This window comes from Rattus norvegicus, chromosome 6 (assembly GCF_036323735.1).
Source record: "Rattus norvegicus strain BN/NHsdMcwi chromosome 6, GRCr8, whole genome shotgun sequence".
NCBI lineage: Eukaryota > Metazoa > Chordata > Mammalia > Rodentia > Muridae > Rattus > Rattus norvegicus.
In genome coordinates, this window is record NC_086024.1 from 25838285 (window position 1) to 25861739 (window position 23455).

At 42.0% G+C, this 23455-nt stretch overlaps 1 protein-coding gene and 1 long non-coding RNA gene across 11 annotated transcripts in view; one reads left to right on the plus strand and one right to left on the minus strand.

The window, feature by feature from the left end:
* The window catches only part of Ltbp1 (latent transforming growth factor beta binding protein 1), a 395722-nt gene that overhangs the window by 56660 nt on the left and 315607 nt on the right, over positions 1–23455 (minus strand). For all 10 annotated transcript variants that reach the window (XM_063262385.1, XM_063262388.1, XM_063262387.1 and 7 more), the window contains 2 exons: positions 14038–14160; positions 7926–8051 (listed from right to left, as the gene is read on the minus strand). In XM_063262385.1, coding sequence (XP_063118455.1) covers positions 7926–8051; positions 14038–14160 — 249 coding nt within the window. The remainder of the gene's footprint in view (positions 1–7925; positions 8052–14037; positions 14161–23455) is intronic.
* On the plus strand, positions 686–22927 carry LOC120103479 (uncharacterized). Its single transcript, XR_005505713.2, has 3 exons — positions 686–2394; positions 6359–6486; positions 22824–22927. It is a non-coding gene; the product is annotated as an uncharacterized LOC120103479 (long non-coding RNA).

The window sequence follows — 23455 nt, forward strand, 5'->3', positions numbered from 1 at the left end:
ACAGAGAGAGAGAGAGAAAGAGAGAGAGAGAGAGAGAAAACCACCCGTATAGTGCATTGCCTGTGTTTCTCCAGGAGAAGTAAGACAATATATTTCTGAATGTGAAAGCACGTTTCCCATTTTCTTCCTATTTCTTTCCACCAAGTCTAAGATAATATCGTATAAAAAAGCTAGAAAAGTGATTGAAGGGGGTGGGGGGAAAGTGCATGAGAAGAAATTAGATTTGTTACATAAAAGTAACATTTCTTAAGATCTAGAAGAATAACATAAGAAGTTGTACATATTAGATCATTTTCTATCCTGTGTGCATTACAGGTTAAGAAATCATAAATTTATTATCATATAAAGGATAATCACAGAAAATGGAGACTTTAGGTCCCGCTGCAAACTATATGCACGCTGCTTAGAGAAAGTTCTCTCCGGAACACCAGAAAACGTCCTGCGCCTCGGCTCATATGTCCTCTCACGGCTCCCACAAGAGACAGAAGGTATGGAATAGGCATGTGCATTTTTATGTCATCCTAAGTTATAGCTGGAGTATTACTTTGTCTTAACTCCCGTATTAGCAAACATTTACGTCACCCCTGCATTCCTTTATAGCTTTACACCTTCATACTACCCTGCTATGAGAGCACAAAGGTGGGATTCTAAATTCTGAGTCACACTGTGCACTTGTTTCCCTATACCACAGCTTATGCTAAGCAGCCTGTGTGGACTAAGAAAGCCCTCGGCAGAGGCCAAGCATATTAAACCCCAGATTCATCTTTTTGACACGTAGGCCCCAGAGGCACCATAAAATTGGCCAAAGAAATTTCTTCTTCTTTTTTGCTACGCTAGTTTTTCTCTTTCTATATCCCGGTAGAAAGTTAAGAAGGATCGATCTTAAAACCACAGAAAATAAGACAGTACATCTCTAGAAATAATAGCCCCAGTGCTTCAGGGCGAGGAAGTGTAGTGCTGGCTGGAACCTCACTAGCGACGGAGACACAAAACAATTTGAAACGTGAAGCATCTAGAGGGTGAACGGGAAAGCTGAGTTGGCTATGCGGAATTCTCGGGGAACGTAGAAGGTGAAGGATTAAAGCCAGTCATAGAGAAACTAATTACTGTGCTCCAGGATACATGACTTTAACTTTGGAGATAGTAAATCATCAACGCATAGACCTAGGCCTGGAATTTGTTGATAATTTCACTCACAAACACATAACCTGTGTGATCCATATTCTGTAAGTGCCAGTTATATAAAATGAGCATGTTTTAAATGGTCCTGCTTCTGCATAACAAAGCAAACGAATGGCAGTGACTAAAGTATCATGCAAGACGCACGGATATAGTAATAATGACATAGCCATGGAGCATGCTGTGGGCCGGGCTCCACTCTGGGTTGATGGCCACCAACACAGAGCCAGCTCACACAGGTAGCACGTTCCTCACTATCCAGGGGAAATGAGGTGGTACTGCCTTAATGACTTACCCAGTCCACACAGCTAAGGAGGAGCAGGAGGTCCACTTCACACTCTCAGATGCCACAACGTAACTGACCAATCGCTTCTGTGTCTGACCGGTCCTCAGGACAGGCTTTACAGAAAAGGGGACACTTTGCAAGTGTGCATGACATGCTTGGCTTACGACCATCTCACTGCAAAGGTTTCCTAATGCAGCGTGAACTAAAGACAACCCTCTTTCCACCATTCATTCGCCAAATACCGACTATCCCCTAACGATTCCCAGTGGCATACACGCCACAGGGCGAACTGAAAACTGTCCTAAGAGTCTGTCCATAGTGGTGATAATAGCAACACACAAACATAGACTAGGGTGGTGATAATAGCAACACACAAACATAGACTAGGGTGGTAATGGGGGAAGAAAAGCAAAACACTGAAACAGGAATTCACATTCACTAAGGGTAAGGAAGTGTAGGAAAAGTGGTTCGAAAAGTGTTCTGGAAGGATACGGTACTCAGGTAAAGATCCCAGGAAGGGTGAGGATCTTTGCAGTCCTCATTAGTGCAATAAATGACCTCATAGTTGCAGCCCAAACCAATACCAACCAATGCCTAACCCATCCAGGGGTTTATTGTGAAGGTCAAATGAGGCAAAGGCATGGTGTACTTAGCATAGTGCCGGAGTCAGTGAGAACTCCATGAATGGCCGCTAGCCGCTGTGAATCCATGAATGGGACCACTCCTGTCCACTTGTGTGGAGAATTTGACATATTTACTGAAGTAACTGCTTCTAACATGACAGGCGAGGCAATACAATTTAGATCTGAAGTATGACAACACCATAAGAGACCCTCCCCTGGCTTAAAAAGACCTCTCCATGCAGACTCCACGAAAAGAATTTGGTACCGGTCATGTGCCAAGCACATGTGTGTGGAAATCAATACCAGGTATGTGTTGTCCCCATTCACTGGCTTTGCTTTTTGACAATCTCATGTCTGTTATTTGGTTGCAAGGAAAGTGTGGACTTTATCAACAGATGATTTGCCTAATCTGGGCTTGGAAAAGGATAATAATAGATTCTAAAGATGTTGCGAAAGTTCTTGAAACTTCTGCTTCTATGATGAGTTTCTCTAGTGACTGTTAATACACAATCAAGTGACACATGGGGAAAATGGATTCTAGGTCTAAAGCTAGCTTATTCCATCAAAATTCCCTCAGTCCTCTCTCCCCCTAATGACTTACATATCCATTTTCATTCATGCTAGCTGAAGTGTATTCCCAGGAGGAAATGTGGACAGTAGCCCTTACAGATGAAACCCACGTTTTTACCAGGAATATTGTCTAAGCCTTTTGTTAAATTGTCTCTCCTTTTTTCATCTAGTAAAGGTAAAAACACTCAAATTGTTTTCCCCCAGTAGATCTTATTCAGTTTCTAATCTTAAAATAATAATGATGATGATGATGATCATCCATTTGGCCAAACCTTCTGGCCAAGCAGCAAGATGTAATATATTTGGGGGTCAGAAATGCTGCTCTTTAGTGATGGATATGAAGTTCTACCTTTGTACCACAAAACTACGGGTATCCTGTGCTTGTCCTCAATAGGTTTACTTCCGATCTACACCGTGTGTAGAAAATGTACCTCAAGGTCAAACCTACAGCACATTTACTTCTGGTTCATTATTTTCTGGAGTGGAGCTATCCAATGATGACAAAGTTAACCACACTTCCCGAAATCACCCTTTCATTCACATTGTGTCACCATTATTGATATACTTCAAGAAGCCAAACGTCTGCGATAGGAAGATTTATATTCTGTGAAGGTTTATATTCTCTTTTCTGGATGAATATGTGAACCAGGAGTGACTTGTTACTAGTACCCAACAGGGGTCTCTATAGGTCTTCAATGGTAGGATTTAATTTTGTGGGCACTGAAGAGAAAACTCTAGACCTCCGAGTTCCAGCTAAATGCTGTAAGAAAACCCCTCTCTGTCTTGAGGATCTCAAATTTCCAATCAGGATCAGAACTGTCATGAAGACTAGGACGAGTTTGCCATCACTTACTCACTCTGGAATATCATTATGAGAATTCAGAAACAATAGCAGCATCATTATTGGTGAGGGTGGGAGCAGAGCAGTAGAATGAAGGATTAAAACAAAAGGCTTTGATCTTTTCTTTCCAACAGGGGAAAAACAGGCAATGGCAGAGAGACAAGCATCTGTTTTGAAAGCAGGATTTGCTTCCAAGAGTAGTTAGTTGTGGATTCCCAGTGAGGTTTTATTATTTCCATAGAATTTCTCTGTCCCAGCCTCTCCTACTCCCATTACAGAGGTGTGTTGCCTGGCATCATGGAGCCTGCACTGGGATCACTCAGCCAAAGCCCACACTTTACACAAAGGCTCATACTCAGTGTTGTGTGGCCTTGGTTTTAAGCCCTCTGGGGGGGAACAGAATTCGTGCCAGCAATAGGGCAAAGACCTTCTGCTCGTCACTTTGAACCTTTGACTATTTACGGATGGTGCTTTGCCGCACAGCAAAGACCAGCTTAAAATTAAGGGCATTGAATATGGATCTTTTACTCAAAGGTAAAATAACATTTTCTCATGTTCACTTATAGAAGCAGAGCAGCCAGTTCTGCCACCCTCCTTAGCATCTCACCAGCTTCCCCTCTGGCTCTAGACCTCATGGGTTCCTGAACTCAACTCTGCTTCTTTGATTTACAGCTTTATCACTTCCCAATGTCATGTATCGTTTACACTTGACTACTAGTTTATTGTCTCAGAAAATGGAGCTCTGTTTCGGGTAGTGGTCACGGAAGCTCCTCGGGTACTTTGGCTTGTCATTTGCACATAGTAGGCACTCACTGAAAGTTTTTTAAAGGAATAGAAATATAGGTTTGTGGTAGAGTGCTTACCTAGCATGTGTAAAGCCCTAAGTTTCATCCCCAGCAAATAAAATAAACAAATAGACAAACACACATTGTTTGTTGAATGAATTAATGAATGAAAATGTTATCTGAAGTATGAGATTTTATGAAGAGTTTACTGAACATGGCTAAGAGGCCCAATAAACAGAGCTGACCAATAGAGCAAAATAATGAAGGAAAAGATCCCTAAATTCTGTAATTCTCACCAGTGTTTTACTATGGTTGCTGGCTTCTTTCGATCCCGGTGGAACCAGTGTGTCCATTCTATCATGTGAGTCAGCTGGTGGGTACATGAGCTCCAATAACATGTGACATTCCCAAGCATTACAACACGAATTTTCAGTGAGCCTTGACGCATGGTAGGAATGTGGCCAGAGGCAGAGTGAGGCAAAGTCAGGGAGCAGGAGAGGCTTCTCCCCAGGGTCCCAGGCCAGTGTCTCTGCCCCTTTCCTACGCACACATGTTCTGCTATTGATGATGGAACCATTCGCTGAGCTGGCTAGTAAACACCGTGACAAAATAATGATTGTGCAAATATAATTCTACAATAATAATAATAATAATAATAATAATCTAAAGAGCAAAAGAATTAGGAATTTTAAAGTGAATGGATAGAGTAAAATGGGTTATAAAATGGTGATGTAAAGGAAATAAATTCATTATCATTTTCCACACAACACAAAACCTCTGCTTACATAGTGAACATGACTGAGAGACAACAGTGAGGGACAGGGGTACAAAGGGCCCTGTTCCCCTTGGGGTTTCCTAGTCTGACTCTGAGATTTATAATGTATTCATCACATGAGGTTATGAAGTTACTTATATATCCATAAAGTAAGGTTATGCCATATGATTTATACATAAATGAACAATATATCCTATAGAAGACACCCCTACTTAACCTTGATTTCCCCATCCTGCCATACAGGCACTGTATGGACAAGAACTGCCTGTTCGGTGCCTTTTGAGCAATGTCAGCTACTGTACAGGAATCCAGTAATACTTCAATGAATGACTGAAAATTAACTAATTCATCAGCTCGTCCTGCTCCCTATTCCACTGGAGCTTTGAATAACGTTCCACTTCCTGCTTGCAGATACCATAAACGGGGAAGGACTGGAGCTGCCCTCTTATCCACATAGACCTGGCCTTGCTGTTTCAATCATTTAAGACTGAATATTTGCCTCTTGAGAGTCAGTTAGTCATTAAGACAGACACTGACAACTGTCCAAGATCTGGGAGATGAGGCAAGGGCCCCACATTTTTGGCTATGCTAAGCCAACTTCTTTGTACTACCCATAGTTGCTTTACTCTGGTTGAAAGAAGTGTGTCACTTCCAGCAGCGACATGGCCTCAGCTGCTCACAAGGAAGCTGGTGAATAACGTAGACCAAGAGTGCCAACCACTGCTCAGCATTAATTCAAACACTATGCACACCAGCTGCATTGCCAAACCCTGATCACATGAGCTGGCTTTGTCCTATGCCACAGCCAGGGGTCATATGAGGACAGCACTATTGCCATAAGTTTCAGACTTGATCCAACAAAAGAAAACTTGGACCAATTCAGTGTATTGGATTAATCCCTAAAAACAAAATCCTTAAGGAACTTATTCAAGAAAAAAATTGACATGTTTAATAATTAGCTGTGTTATAATGATTAGCTGTACATCAGAGCTATATTCTAAAATTACCTTTTATGACTTGTAAAATGTCCAGTCTGGGGAATATGGAGGAATGGAGCAAGTGCAAGAGAGCCCAGCGACTTACAAAGCATTAGATGTTTTCTAAAAACCACATTTTTAAGGCCAGGCTCTTGCCAAGTAAATGACCAACCAAATTAGAGCTGCAACCAAATTAGAGCGATTATATAACTCCCAATTTGTAGAAATCAGTGTTTTAAAAGGTACAGGATGAGAGAAAAATGAGCACATCTAAAAGCAAATGCACACTGGTAACACTCGATCTGTTTGTTTGGAACAACAGCTTCATGGACGAGCATCTGAGGTGATCCACCCTTTTTAAGCACAGTGACCCAACCAGCAGTGGCAGTAACTCTGACCATGTCTCAGGGAAGGAGGACTTTACTGCCTATGATGAGTGAAGCAAAATAAGTAAGCCTGCATCTTTCTGGATATGTGGGGTTCTATGAATCTGCCCTATAGACTGTGGTGAGACAGTAGCTCTCTGGGCTCAGGGAAGAACTTGTGTACCCACAACAGCCTCAGAGCCCCACACATACACTTAACATAAAACACGAAGCCCAGAAGTCTGAGTTCCTTGTAAATCTCCCATCACCCACATCATGATGCTGCCTTCCTCCATTCCCCTACTTGGGATTCCTTCCAAACCCTCTACTCTGTTTGCTCCAGCTCCACCCTACACTATCTTTCTCCCCTCATAGCCAAATCTGCCCTCCATGTTTTGTCTGCTCAGCAGGAGAACAATTTCAACAATCTCCGTTTTATAAGATCAGTTTATTCCTCCCAATATAATAATTGGTTTCAGCTGAACCTGGACGCTGGTCCTCAGCCAGGCTCCACTGTAGTACTAGCAGCAAGAGAGCAGACACTTCCTGCTGCACTATTCTCTCAGAGCAAAGAATTGCTTAGGCCTGGAATAGAATATTTACAAGGCACGTTTTAAAAATGCAGTCGAGTGTCAATAACCCAGATCTTAAAAAAGGAAGAAGAAAAGATACAATGGACTCAGGATCATGGGAATCTTAGCTTACTTTTAAAACGGCTCAGACGAATTAGTCTACCATTTATCAAGCTATAATGTCATGGAGAGCATAAAACTAAGAACCAGTGTGGTAAGCTGCAAACATTCAGAGGCCACGTGAATTGGTGCGATCTAAATGTCTGACAGTCTAATAAACATTTGGAGAACATATACAATGTAGGCAAGTAAGGAAATGGATTAGCTTAGAGCAGTGCTTCTCAACCTGTGGGTTGTGATCCCTTTGACGAACCCCTATCTCTAAAAATATTTACATTACAATTAATAAGAGAAGCAAAATTAAGGTTATGAAGTAGCAATGGAAATAATTTTGTGGTTGGGGTCACCACAACACAAGGAATTATATTAAAGGGTTGCAGCATTAGGAAGGTTGAGAACTACTGGCTTAGAGGTAGGAAGAAGAGAGGCATAATATTGGATACTCTGTCCCCGATGGTACAGAGAAATCAACTAGGAAATTATGTTTTATACACAGAATAAACAAGATGGCCCACACAAAGGATAACTAAAACAGGAAATGCATCACAGTGTCTACCCAGAATGCTCAGCTCCATCAGACTTCACTCATTACTGTAGCCCAGAATGGGACCCACCTGTAGGTATTTTCACCCCTACGACCTCAGGTATTCTATTTGGAAATGCTGAAATGCTTGAGCTACGCTTTCAAGTACATGTCACCTTGATACACAGAACCTTGGGCCTTGAATTACAAGTATCTTTTTAAGTCTTAGGGTCTTGTTGCCTGTCTATAGAAAGCCACCTCTCAGCTTCTTCATGTCAGAGTTACAGGGTTTCTTATGGGTTTCCTTACCTTCACAAGTACGACCATCTGCAGAGATGGAGAACCCTTGTTCACAGACACAGTGGAATGAGCCTTGTGTGTTTAGACACTCCCCATGAGGTCCACAGAGTCCTGGCTGTGCACATTCATTAATGTCTGCAATTGAAAAGAGAGTTACAAACATTTGAAATGAGATCTGTTTTGTTTTCTTCTAATACCAGTCATACAGTAGGAAAAACCTGGTTTTGAAAGGAGTCGACTTTTCTTTTGTGACCCAACTATAGCATTTGTCTACGTAAGAGACCACAAGATGAGCTGAACTGTCAGAAGGGGCAATGGACTTAGGGGGCGTTCAACTGTGTCAACCTATAAAAATACCAATTCTCCAAGGTTCAAGTCAGAGTTGCCCCAGCTTTAGACATGCCATAACCTTGAGTAATATTAATAAATAATCTGAGAAACAGTTACCACTTGCTTCTCTGTCCTCTCCCACCACCCCCGAGCAGCTCTAATGGAGACTGTCACACCCGCTTCTCCATCCCCAGGATGTACAGTTCCTCAGGGCAAGGCCAGACATGCCCTGTATATAGTATTTAGCTCATAAATGCCACTCCATAAATATCTGCTGGTTATATTGGAAATAAACTTCAATCTATATTTCATGAAAAATGAGTAATGGAAATAAAAGGAAAAGAAGGCCAGACTTTGTGGTGATGGAATTAGTGAGGGTGAAGTGTTTACTGTAATGCTTAGCATACACGGAAAGGCCCAGAAGTGGCCTTATTATGAAGATGCAATAAACAGCTGGTGGCGTGGCATTTGTCCTTCACAGACCAGAGTGACAGAGGTGCTCTACGTACCCTTAACATGGGGAGTTAGAAAGCAAAATGTTCTTTCAAAGCAGTCCTAAATATGTTAGCCAAGTGTGTCCTCAATGAGGACAGCACGGGAACCCAGAGGCAGCTCACCTGTTCACAGTAGCACAGGCTCATGCAGTGGGTCCTGCACTGTGTACTCCTGCCAGGCTCACTTACGTGTGTCCCTCACCACTGTTTGCTCCTTGAGAAGATCAGGTTGTGTAAACCATGAGTTCCTTACCCTTCATGCTGTATATCAATAATGTCTTAAGTATTTACCCACCACAAAAGTAATATTACTACTCTACTGAGGGAACAGTAATTGGCTTGGGTTCTTTTAGGGAACTGACGATATGAAAGTGATGTGTCCTCAGCACTATCCAAGCAGGTCTCTTTCTATCTTCTTGAAGTTTCTTAGGGTCTCTTTTTCCTTTTACTAAAATGGCCCTCAATATTTCTTCTTAGAAGTTCATGTTTGTTTCAACCCTACTGTTTTCTGAATGCTCTCTATAAGCCGGGTGAAGAGGATGGGTCCCTGACAATTATGAACATCAGAATAAGCAGGACCCAGTAGAGGCCTGGCTTCGTGCTAGTGGCTTTTAGAGCATTGCTGAGCTACAACCTCACTCTACTCCTTAAAGCACCACCACTTTCAGGCCTCCTGGAGGCTCCTCTGCTTGTCCTGCTAATCTCTGTGTAGAATAACTCAAAACTACCGATTCATTGCTTTTCTTCCTTAGCTCTGAATTTTACATCTCTCTATCGCCATGTTAAGTTACATAGCTTGGCTTACCTACTGCTGAAGGAAAGAAAGAAAATCAGAGACCATCAAAGAAACAATCAGCAGCATAGAGACACATACAGAACAGGAGAAGGTCTTTTCAATTATATTCCACAGAGGGACTTAATACCTAGACCATATAAAGAGTTACAAAAATCAAACCAGAAACCAACAAAAATTTTTCCAGCAAAAAAAAATGGGATAATAACCTGAATATGCAACAATATGATATGGAAACAAATATTTGGAAAAGCATTCAAAGCTTTTGTTCATGGGGGGAAGGGGAGTACAAATTAAAATTGCTTCGAGGGTTCCATCTCATGTGTATCAGACATGCTGTCACCAAGGAAACAAAGGACAACAAAGGCTTCTGAGGATGAGGAGAAAGAAGAACCTTTATACATTGCTAGTGGAAGGATAAAATGGTGCAGTCACCATGGACATCAACCTGGGGGTTGATAGAAATATTAAATGATTCAGCTATACCACTACTGGGTATCTACCCAAAGGACTCTTACGTCAATATACCACAGAAATACTTATACCTTCATATTTACTGCCACATTGTTCACAGCAGCTAGAAAATGGGACCGGCCGAGACATCCATCAATAGATGAATGGGTGAAAAAAATATGGTCTATATAAATACAATGGAAATTTATTCAGCCATAAAGAAAAATGAAATCATGGCATTTGCAGGAAAATGGACGGAACTGGAAATCATTTTGCTCAGAAAAATAAGCCAGACTCAGAATGACAAATACAGCATGCTCGTTCTCATATGGGGACTCTAGACCTTCATTTGTGTATATGTATACACATGTACATGTGGCAGCGTAAGTCATGGCCACAGGAGGGGAAAAAAATCTTAAAGGAAGGGGAGCAGAAAAACAAGCATAATTGGAGGCATATGACGTGAAAGCAGAAGAGACGTGGCCGGGGGCGGGGCAAACATGGGGGGCAGGGCAAACATGGGGGCGGGGCAAACATGGGGGCGGGGCAAACATGGGGGCGGGGCAAACATGGGGGGTGGGGGGACAAGAAGGCCAGGGAGGAACATGGGGACCATGAAGCACACAGTATGTATGGAACCTCCGTGAGGAAACCCATTACTTTGTATGCACACTTCAAAAGTCAACATAAAATAAAAGAATAATTAGCAAAACTCAGTCCTATTTTCTTTAAGGTTCTTTTTCTCTTATCATTTTCGTATAGAGGACAAGGAAATGCAGCCCATTTGGTTCTTGCCTATTTCTTAGTATGATCTCAGGTTCTTCCTTTTCTAGAAGAACTCTGATTCTTCTTGTTCTTTCCCACCCACTGATAATCCATTACACTGACAATCTGAATCCTAACCTTTGTTTGGACTTCTGTTCCTCTCCCTCCAACCCAGAACCTAGTATCACCTCCAAAAGGTGGCCTGAGTGTTAATACCATACACATACGCATCTGCCAAGCCCTAAAGGCTCCCTAAGGCTTCCTTTTTGCCTTTACTCTATGGCTTGATGAAACCCTTTAAAAGCTACCAACACTTTGCAGCTCTGTGTGGTAAACACTGTACACAAATATTTTGTTTTCAAAGAAGTCATTGATTAACAAGGAACTGTCTAAAAAGTTTGACGACAGGAACTGAAGGCGAATTCCCAGACTTTTTTCCAGGAAACTGCTAAAAAGGAACAACACGAATATCTGGAGTTAGAGAAACATATGCGTTCAATTTGGACTGTACTTCTTGAAGCATTCATTTCTGAGCTATGCTGCTAGTAACTCTGAGCTGAAAGCCAGACTATATTTAAGTTGGATTTCTTTCATGGGTCCAGAATGCCATAGAAATTCACAGTTTGGCATGTGCAAGTCAAAACGTGAAAGTGAAGTGTGTTCTGAATCTCTTGCGTACCCTGCCACATTCCTGAAGAGACTATTAACATGGAATCTCCATATTGCCTGCACATCACCATTAGTTTCGTGGGACAAAGAAAAATCATAAGCACACTCCTGACTGAAAAAAAATCTTGACTTCAGAACACTAGGCCGGTCTGCCAGCGTTTACGCCTATCACACGGTTACTCAACAACGGCCCCTGGGTAGTGACTTTGCCATCCATTATATTTTCAGCATTAAAATGAGCTCTGAAACCCCGAGTCTCTCAACAGAGCACTGACGTAATCATGAGATTATGGGGGCAAAGTAGAAAGAACACAGAGCTGCCTCCAGTGACAGAGTGAAAGGGACCTCTCAAGGGGAGGTGAGCCTAATAGGAAATGAGCAATGGAACTGGTTCTTACACATCCCTTACACAGCACACTGCTTCAGAAATATCAGTGAGAAGGCCCTTGCCACCTAACCCGATGACCTGAGTTAGATCCCGGGACTTATATGGTGGAAGAAGAGAACTGATGATCTCTTGTCCTGTGAGACCTCCTCATGTGGACATGCGTAAGCATGTGCAAACACACACACACACACACACACACACACACACACACACACACACAAAACGGATTCAAATGTTATGATAAAAGAGAAATAAATGCCTGTCACATATTTGGACTCAAAGTTTTTCAAGCTGACCCATTCACTTATTCTGGAAAAGGGACCGTGACAGAGAGCCGAGTCAATTTATTAATGATTGATGGTCATTAACCACTATACTTTTGGAGTAGTCACATCTTTGAAAGTTGACCTCAAACCACAGACCGGAATTTTATGGACTGAGAGAACATGGGCAGTTAATGAGTCAGATGACTGAGCGACGTTAAATGATAAAATGTTCAGTATGAGCTCTTGGGCCATTTGTACCGAGACTTGGTTTTGCCTCTATTTAGCCAAAAGAAATTAGAAAAGAAAATATCAGTTTTCAGCCAAAAAGCTTATAATAAAAACCAGGATTCAAATTTCTTAGGTTTTTGGGGTTTTTTTTCTTTTCATCTCCTGGCATTTTTATATAAATCAAGATTAATTTTGTTTAAAGTTCTAAAATGGAAATATTTTGACAGAAACGTGTAATTTGAATGTTCCTTCTCCCCTGCATCAAATCCGAGCACATTTAGTTTCTACACTGGAAAAGCTTAACCCAATTTCAGCTATTGCATTATGATAGCAAAGAAATACCTAATAGCAAACAAGGTACACGAAGTGTATTTAAATCTGGGGACCAATGAGAAAATTAATTCTAAAAGACCTTGAGGTAAAGGCCCATGTCTTTCACAACTCTATGACACATTGGGGAACACAGCCAGTGACATACAAATAAAGTATTATATGACTCTAGTACCATATTTCAGAGAGAAAGCACCTTCTCTGTCACTGGTATATTATCTGGAATATATCACATAACCATATGAGGGGAGAGATCATTTGTGGAATCAATAGTAATAATAATAATAATAATAATAATAATATTCATATACTATCTTATTTATTGGTACTTTGAATATTATTCACAATTCTATAATGGCAGAGGAACATAAACATTTACTCATGCATCAGAAATAAACATATGAAAATGTAGATATAAGTATAAATTTTCAGTGGAAAATAGGCATGAATTCATTGTTCATTCATTCATCTATTTTCTTTAGTGATGGGAGTTGATCCCAGGGCCGCTCACATACTAGGCAAGTGCTTTACCGTTGAGCAATGTCTCCAGTGCCATGGACTTAGTAAGACTGGTGGGTGCTGGTAAACTTGTGGCAGCAGTAAGATGCATCTGAACACAGTGGACACGGGCTCTACCCCTAAGTCAAACAGTAAGTCACTCTGTTTCCCTGGAGCACAACCGTTTAACTTCAGTGTCTTCTTGTGTTACAAAAGTTGTAGGCTCAAATCTCAGCTCCACCCTTATCAGAGGAGCATGTTTCATTAGCGTCTGACTCTGTTAGCCACATACAAATGGGATATAAGGAAAATCACCATGTTGCTGTAAGAATTCAAAAAGATACCCAACAGTGAGCGCTCAGTTTAAGTTACTATGATGGCAAGTATTAAGACTTGGGTTGTATTACTGTGTTCTTATTAGCAACCGTGTCTACTATATTGCTGTCTGGGAGAATTAATGTTGATAAGGACTTTGGAAAATACTAATTTCTATGCTTCTTTATTTTAATTAAACCATTAATGAGCTTCTTTTGGAAGAGAGAAAGAAATGGTAGGCACTGGACAAAAACAGGCATCGCAAAAAGGACAAATTATTATCAAATGATAGACACAACCAAACTAAAAGATAATTGTGAATCAAGTACCAACAAGGCTGGCCAGCGGAAGACTCGGGAAAGCACAGGTGACCTCAGAATCACACAAAGTGAGAGTGCAAGCTTTGGTTAACCGAGTGTGGTTCCAAGCAAGACATGCCTATGCTTGCCCCAGACCTCAGAATCACACTTTCATAATAGAAAATGGCGTCAGTTACAGAGGAACAAAGCAAGCAGAGAACCACAGATTATTGTCAGGAAGCAGGACAGAACTGAACGACGAAGTATGTAATAAAAGGGAAAGAGACACGTACCTTGACAGCCCTTATTGTCATTCAGCTGGAGTCCATCCGGGCACGTGCAGTCATAGGACCCTGCTGTATTGATGCAGTCACCTCCCTGGCAGACACTACTGTCCTCCAAGCATTCATTGATATCTGCAAGCCAGTGCACAAGTTAGGACCAAAAGAGCAACATAGGGAAGATTATACACGTTACATGTACATACACACATACAAACACATAATCACATAAACACACAACGTCTTTATAGTGCATGATTTCTAACTGATAGGTTTAAATAGATAGGATATTTTAAATGAAACATTTTGAAATAAGTTTTAGCTTTCCTGTGGCTTTGTTATTTTAAAGATGGAGTCTAGGTTGTTATGTAGGCCATTCTGAAATTTCTGATCTTCCTTCCTTAGCCCCCTGAGTGTAAAGGCCATCAGGATTTTAGGTTTGAATCGACACAGAAATAGGATACTTGAGATAGTGTCTAACTGTGCAGCCTAGACTGGCCCGGAACTCACAATCATCCTGTTTCTGACTCCTGAACACTATGTAGATGTTGTAAACATTAAATATAATTAACTGGGAGTGGAAGAGTCACAATTTTTTATTAAATAATAATTTACTTGTGTTCCTCCTAATAGAGAATACATAGTTTTTAAAGCACACGTTGCTAAGTATATCTTAAGCATGCTTAAGCCCCTCAAGATCCGGCTTGAAACTGCTTGGCAAGCTCCCCACACCAAGTGGAGCTGTTATTAAAAACAGAGCTCCGAGTGCCGTTGTGTAAAAGAAAATAAAGCTAAATAAAATAAAACAGCAAAAAAGTAACATGTAAGACATCAAACTGCCTTATAAGTCCCAAAAATTTAACAGACGGATCATTACAAAATACAATTACATGACCAAGGAGTGTTGCTAAGTTTAGAGGTGATACGAATTTAGAGAAAAGATATAAGGACAAGCGAAGGTCTTCCTAACAGAATTACTTGACGTCTCATCGGTAGAATGTGGATGGGGGAACCTTCGCAGGTGAAACCAGCTGGATGAGAATCCTAGTTAAGTCTTAGGGAGTCTCAAAAATAGGCTGCGTGGATTTTAGCAACTGTATACAGAGCGTATGTCCGACTGCAAGTGCTTGACTCTAAGGAACACTGAGTTGGTTCTGACTGCAGTGGTGTGAGCCCGTTTGGGTGAGGCAGAGACTCCCATCACGCAGATGTTTGTATCGCCATGGTGACTCCTCATCAGACATCATCACCCCTAACACACTCCCCTCACGACAACCCCCCTCTGCTGTGTCTGTGCAAGGCTTAAATAAGTAGTGTTCAAGAAAGCCGAGGAACAAAAGTTCCTCTATCTCCTAATGAATCTGGCATTTATGGCATCTCCTGCAGGTAGTTCTGACCGCCGCTAATGCGGAGGAGAATTTCAAGGATGGAGTGAATATAGAAAGGGATGCAGTGTTCCCAACACTCTCCACTGTCTTGCTCAGGGATGAGGATGCTGAACTTAACGTTACTTCATTGAACCAAGATAACTAAGAAGGGGTTGCTATAGAAAAGGAGAAGGGACCAGCTTACCCAACTACCGCAGGTAGCGAGGGAAGAGTGGGAGGGCACCACCCCTGTACCCACACCTCCTCAAAGCACAGGAGCGGAGTGGCACGGCCGGCTCCCCTGTGCTCCTGCCCTCGGGGCTAGCTCACCTGCTCCCCACTCTGCCCCCTCAGTGCCTGCAGCTCTCAGGAGAGTGACCCTGCACCTTGCCTGGCCAGCGCAGTGGAGCTGGCTCTGGAGGTGTGGGCATTGGGTGAGCCAGCAGGAGAGCATGAGAACAGGAAAGCTCACCCTGACTCCTACCTACCTGGGTATTGGGTGGCTCCGAGCTGGAGCAGTGCAGGAGAGCTTGCCCTGGTAGTGTGGATAAGGGAGAGCCAGTGAGCTGACCAGCTCAGCTACCACACAAGCCCATATCCAGGGTTCTGAGCTGGACCACCCCTAAATCTTTACCATCTGTGAAAGACTGGGATGTGTGAAAGGGCCAGTTCTGCTGACCCAAAGCTCTAGGATCTCCATGACACAGGGCAACAGGATAACCCAGAGGACTTGTAATCAGGATCCGATATTAATGGTGTCAGACACAAGAGGTCTCCAACCCAACCAATGAAATGAGCATTGAGCATTGCTAGGGAAGATGTGTGGACAGAGGGATATATTGTAGAACACGCTGTAACATACTACAGCTTCCATGATGATATGTTTTCTATGTTCTGTGTGTGTGTGTGTGTGTGTGTGTGTGTGTGTGTGTGTGTGTATGTGTGTGTGTGAGAGAGAGAGAGAGTGTGTGTGTATTTGAGGAGAAAGTTGTAAGGGCAAAGGATAGATATGAGGAGATGTAGAGATGAGTAGGTCTGGGGTGCATGGTGTGAAACTCATGAAGAATCAATAAAAATGTTTTTAAAGAGTCTTAAAATTAAAAAAAAACAAGACAAAAACAACAGCAGGGAGGTTTATCATGTCATCCCATCAAGATTCAGGTCTGCTGAGTGTTCGCCATGCTGGTAGTGCTCCAAGCACTGCTACTGTAAAACATAAAACACACGTGACATGCCATTCCAAGGCAACTGTGTCATCGCTTTTTGGAAATGTCTTTTCACAGCATCTTCTCTGAAGCATGACTTGCAATAAATACACCTGTTTAAGGGTCCATGGGAGTGCATGGGAGCATTGGCATATACACCCTACAACCATCACCATGGTTACAGTACAGGAATTTCCACCCCATCCTCCACCCCCAAGCAAGATCCCTTGGTGTCCTTGGCATTAGCAGTTCACAGTGTTTCTGAGACTCATCCAAGATGCTGATTGACTCACAAGCTCACTCCTCTTCTTTGCCAAGTAGTATTTCATTCTATGATGATTTGGGTCCTTCATCTTTTAATGAATACTTGGACTGTTGCCATTTGTCTACCTCAAACATGCATGGGTATGTCTTCCTGTGGACACACGCTTTCATATGCTTTGGGTGAGTTCCTGGGATTTACGATGGCGGAATCTTAGAGTAGATTTACATTAATGTTTTTAGAAATTGCTTCCTGAAGTGGCTGGACCATTTAGCACTCATTTCCCCCGGCAGTGGGAGAGACATTCAATTGTTCCATATGTGTTTGGCTAAATCCATAGTTGTTCTAATGGGTAACTACTGGGCAAGCTGATTTTAAATCAACCTTTCTTTCTTTGCCTCTTAGGAAAAGAAGGTAACACAGTGAGATGACGTTTAGATCATTAGCATTAAATTAAAGGAAAAAAATCTCTACTTGAAAACGAGGCAAATGCTGAGAATGTAAGCCTGAACAACAAGAAATGCAATATAACCCAGCAGTGTGCTTCAGCACAAAGAAGTCTGTGAGCAGGAATATTTAATGATCCAATTGTCATTTAGGTCTCAAAATCCAAGAGGAAAAGATAGCATTGTTTTAAGTGTTGGTAAAGTAGTACAGCTCTAAAAACTCTTCATTATGATATAGTCAACGTTCGTGGGTTTTGTATTTATGTTCACAATATCTGTGTGGCATATGCTTGGCAGCCCACCCTAGAAGCCAAGGCCGGAAGAGGACAAGTTGGAAGGCTGACAGTGAGATTCTGTCTCCCTCCAGGATAAAGGAAGCATAGTTTGAACATCAAGCATGCTCAACATGGGGTTGTCTCCCATGTGGAGGTGTGAATAAGGAGCACGTAAACACACTTTCCACAAAGTGACAGTGGAATTTGGTCACCTTCCTTCCCCTCTGCATTGGTAAATAACATGGTCCATTTGGGTCTTCTTTTGTCTAGAAGTCATGCTTTAGTGAATCTGTAACTACTGTCTCCCTCCTTAAAGCCTTTTTCCTTTCCTTTCCTTTTCTTTTTTTGGTTCTTTTTTTTTTTCGGAGCTGGGGACCGAACCCAGGGCCTTGCGCTTCCTAGGTAAGCGCTCTACCACTGAGCTAAATCCCCAGCCCCTTATTTTTTCTTTTCTTCCTTTTCTTCCTTTTCTTCCTTTCTTCCTTTCTTCCTTTCTTCCTTCCTTCCTTCCTTCCTTCCTTTCTTTCTTTCTTTCTTTCTTTCTTTCTTTCTTTCTTTCTTTCTTTCTTTCTCTCTTGTCTCATCCACAACCCAGCTTTACTTCTCTTCCCTCTGCTGGCTCCTACCCATTTATTCACTTGTATGTGTCATGAGGCCTTCTCTCTTCCTCTTGGGTGACCTTACTTAGTCTCATGGCTTTAAACACTATCGCCGTACTGATGACTCCAGAGCCCAGGGCTCACCCCTCTAGTTTAGACACTAACATGGAATTGATCCGATATCTACACTTGACCAGCCACTCTCAGATTGAAAACTGAACATGTCATGTGGAACAGCTAATCTCCACACAGGATGTTCCTTGGGGCTTCAACACCTGCTGTTACTTTGAATGCAATGTCTTCTTGTAAATAGTCACAAGTTAGTGTCCTGAGGAAACTACTACTCCCCTTATTTAAAATCATCCGTCTTTGGAGCTCCACACATATCCCACTTCGCAATAGTTCTGGGCACTTAACAAGCTGTGCCTTTTACTTATTTATCACACCTACTGCTAGCTTCCTCACTAGAATGGAGTTAATGCCATGATAGCAGAGATCTCCAGTTTTATCTACCTATAGTACAGCTTCCTACAAATTCAACACTACATGATGGTGATGAATGAGTGCATAAATGAATGATTCTGGTTTGAAAAGAAAAACTAAGACTTCTCACTGTTTTGTGTTGTTGTTCACATATTAATCACAAAGAGATAAGGGGCTCAGGAGGACAATTAAGTACCAAGTTACGTTCTGAGACTCTGCAACGAAGTCACAGGGATCAATGTTAGAGAAGCTGGGGTCTATCAGGTCAGAGGCAGAGTCTTTTGTAAGCTAAAGTCCCTAGGAACTGGGACAAAGAGGTCCCGGATGGGTGAAAGCACTTGGTTTCTGAGTCTCAGAGGAGGCCAGTGGGCCTTTAGGAACATACTACATGAAGATCAGGTCTTCACCAATTGTTTTTAAAAAACTATAATTGTAAACATAAAGTGTAACAAGAAGGATGGTTCTTCCTCTCAGAGCTGTGAGAGGTATGTGAACATGCGTTGCCATGGCAAAACGCATTCCACCAGGGAGGGACGGAAACAGGGCTAGGTGGGAATTCGAAGGTTGGAGTGCTAATGTAGTTTCAAAGGGAACTCTCGGTTAGCTGGATGGACTCCAGTACTATTTATAACCCAAACACTGGGGAAATTAATCCTGACTTTAAGAGAAATGAGCTTCATTACATATCCAAAGGAAAATTTCCTGTGGAATGTAATTTATCTTATAAACATATATATATATATATATATATATATATATATATATATATATATTAATAATAAAGAATATGTTGGCTAAAGGTCTTTATTTGGCTTGTCATGCAATGGATGTTTTTAGAATAAGAATCTTGGGCATTCTGGTGATATACGTACATGTTTGAAAAAGCCAGAATAGAAGAACATACCCTCTGGTGAATACTACCAAAATTTCAGCATAGTTGGGGCTGAAGAGAAGGATCAATGGATAAGAACACAAGCTGCTCTTTCAGAGGACCTGGGTTCAACTCTCACTACCAATATGGCCACTCAATGACAGTCTGTAACTCCAGTCCCAAGGAATATGATGCTCTCTTCTTGCTTCCACAGACACTGGGCACATATGGTGCACAGACATAAACATAGAAAAAACAATCATACATACAAAAATGTTTAAAAATTCAGGCACAGCCTGGTAACCTTCTTGCCTTGGCCAAGAAGCAAGTCAGAACTGTGCAATGGTCATTTTAGGTCTCTTATATGTTTGTATAGACCATGTTGCCTACTGACTTCCTAAGAGAACCTTCCACAGCAGGCCCTCCACAACACAGAGTTCCCCTTCAACATGACTGCTTCTACTTCCTTTGATGGGGTCATGTCAAATCAGTGGCCCATCTATTGAATACAATACAATTTCTCAGATATCATCTGGTTCATAACTTACTTGATACTTGTCTATTTTTCATTAGAAATACTGATGATGTGCTCATGGATTGGCAGGATTAATATAGTAAAATTGGCCATTTTACCAAAAGCAATCTACAGATTCAATGCAATCCCCATCAAAATACCAATCCAATTCTTCAAAGAGTTAGACAAAACAATTTGCAAATTCATCTGGAATAACAAAAAACCCAGGATAGCTAAAACTATCCTCAACAATAAAAGGACTTCAGGGGGAATCACTATCCCTGAACTCAAGCAGTATTATAGAGCAATAGTGATAAAAACTGCATGGTATTGGTACAGAGACAGACAGATAGACCAATGGAACAGAATTAAAGACCCAGAAATGAACCCACACACCTATGGGCACTTGATTTTTGACAAAGGAGCCAAAACCATCCAATGGAAAAAAGATAGCATTTTCAGCAAATGGTGCTGGTTCAACTGGAGGTCAACATGTAGAAGAATGCAGATCGATCCATGCTTATCACCCTGTACAAAGCTTAAGTCCAAGTGGATCAAGACCTCCACATCAAACCAGATACACTCGAACTAATAGAAGAAAAACTAGGGAAGCATCTGGAACACATGGGCACTGGAAAAAAATTCCTGAACAAAACACCAATGGCTTACGCTCTAAGATCAAGAATCGACAAATGGGATCTCATAAAACTGCAAAGCTTCTGTAAGGCAAAGGACACTGTGGTTAGGACAAAACGGCAACCAACAGATTGGGAAAAGATCTTTACCAATCCTACAACAGATAGAGGCCTTATATCCAAAATATACAAAGAACTCAAGAAGTTAGACCGCAGGGAGACAAATAACCCTATTAAAAAATGGGGTTCAAAGCTAAACAAAGAATTCACAGCTGAGGAATGCCGAATGGCTGAGAAACACCTAAAGAAATGTTCAACATCTTTAGTCATAAGGGAAATGCAAATCAAAACAACCCTGAGATTTCACCTCACACCAGTGAGAATGGCTAAGATCAAAAACTCAGGTGACAGCAGATGCTGGCGAGGATGCGGAGAAAGAGGAACACTCCTCCACTGTTGGTGGGATTGCATACTGGTACAACCATTCTGGAAATCAGTCTGGAGGTTCCTCAGAAAATTGGACATTGAACTGCCTGAGGATCCAGCTATACCTCTCTTGGGCATATACCCAAAAGATGCCCCAACATATAAAAAAGACACGTGCTCCACTATGTTCATTGCAGCCTTATTTATAATAGCCAGAAGCTGGAAAGAACCCAGATGCCCTTCAACAGAGGAATGGATACAGAAAATGTGGTACATCTACACAATGGAATATTACTCAGCTATCAAAAACAATGACTTTATGAAATTCGTAGGCAAATGGTTGGAACTGGAAAATATCATCCTGAGTGAGGTAACCCAATCACAGAAAAACACACATGGTATGCACTCATTGATAAGTGGCTATTAGCCCAAATGCTTGAATTACCCTAGATGCCTAGAACAAATGAAACTCAAGACGGATGATCAAAATGTGAATGCTTCACTCCTTCTTTAAAAGGGGAACAAGAATACCCTTGGCAGGGAATAGAGAGGCAAAGATTAAAACAGAGACTGAAGGAACACCCATTCAGAGCCTGCCCCACATGTGGCCCATACATATACAGCCACCCAATTAGACAAGATGGATGAAGCAAAGAAGTGCAGGCCGACAGGAGCCGGATGTAGATCGCTCCTGAGAGACAGAGCAAGAATACAGCAAATACAGAGGCGAATGCCAGCAGCAAACCACTGAACTGAGAATAGGACCCCCGTTGAAGGAATCAGAGAAAGAACTGGAAGAGCTTGAAGGGGCTCGAGACCCCATATGTACAACAATGCTAAGCAACCAGAGCTTCCAGGGACTAAGCCACTACCTAAAGACTATACATGGACTGACCCTGGACTCTGACCTCATAGGTAGCAATGAATATCCTAGTAAGAGCACCAGTGGAAGGGGAAGCCCTGGGTCCTGCTAAGACTGAACCCCCAGTGAACTAGATTGTTGGGGGGAGGGCGGCAAGGGGGGAGGATGGGGAGGGGAACACCCATAAAGAAGAGGAGGGGGGAGGGGGATGTTTGCCCAGAAACCGGGAAAGGGAATAACACTCGAAATGTATATAAGAAATACTCAAGTTAATTAAAAAAAAAAAGAAATACTGATGATGTCCATTTTGTCCATATTATTAGCCCTTGAAAAATATTACCTTGGCTAAACTCCTAAAAGCGAACTTACTGGTACATAGACAACACACATTTTAAAGCCATTGAACTTAGGATCAAACGCCCCCAAGAAGGACTAAGTTGTTTAATACTAGTAGCAGCAGAGACAAGGCACTCGGCCATTTTGAGAATACTTGTACCAACTTGTCTTAAATTTTGTACACTCTTGACATTCATGTGGGTTCTGAACAACTGAAGCAGTGGCTAACCCAAAAGCTGTTGTCTGTGGGAGGGATATGTGCAGCAGCAGCTGGGCTGCCTTATCTGGCCTCAGTGAGAGAGGAAGCGCCTAGCCTGAAGAGACCTGAAGTGCCAACGGGGAGAGGGGTGGATATCCAGGAGGCCCCACCTGCCAGAGTAGAAGGGGAAGAAGGAAGGGGAAGGACTGTGAGAAGGAGTGACCAGGAGGGGTTAGTGAGTGGAATGTAAAGTTGAATAAGTAAAAAATAAATGAATTAAATAATAATTTAACATAATCCACAATGCTTCTTCCCCAGATAACCGAGCTAAGAGTGAAAAGGATGTTGGCCCATTCAAAGCTCTGCCAGGAGATCATTCTTTAAAATGGTTGTGGTCGTTTGAAATAAATCCGTCCACCCTTCGATTTCTTCTTGTCTGGTATTTTGGTTGCAGCAACAAGAGACCATCACTACCCCTCTCTCTGATACACTAATGCTGCGTGTGAAACACAGCACTAAGAGGCAGGTGAGCTGGGGACTGATCCCTAGATGAGCCCTGAATACACAGAATGTTCTTAAGTGATGAGCTGGTGGCAAGAGAGAAAGAGTGTGTCAGGAGAAAATACTCCTGTGTATGAGCTGGCAGCCTTGAGCACCTCATGCAGGCTCTAAGCCACAGTCAACTCTCAATGCTAGGTGTGCGAGGTCCCTTGTAGAGTGTTTTATACAGAAAAAAAAAATCAGCTCTTAAAAGCCCTCAGCTGGGATGAAAAACTAAGCTATGTTTGCTTGTTTGGGCCATTTGGAAGACAGTTTTGTACAAATGAAGTATTACAGTGCAGAACCACGCACCCAGATTAAACTATCCATCACTGGTACAAAGAAAATGTGTACTCTTCTTCACCCCTCTGTCCCATTCATAGGACATTGGAAGAAACACACATTGCAGG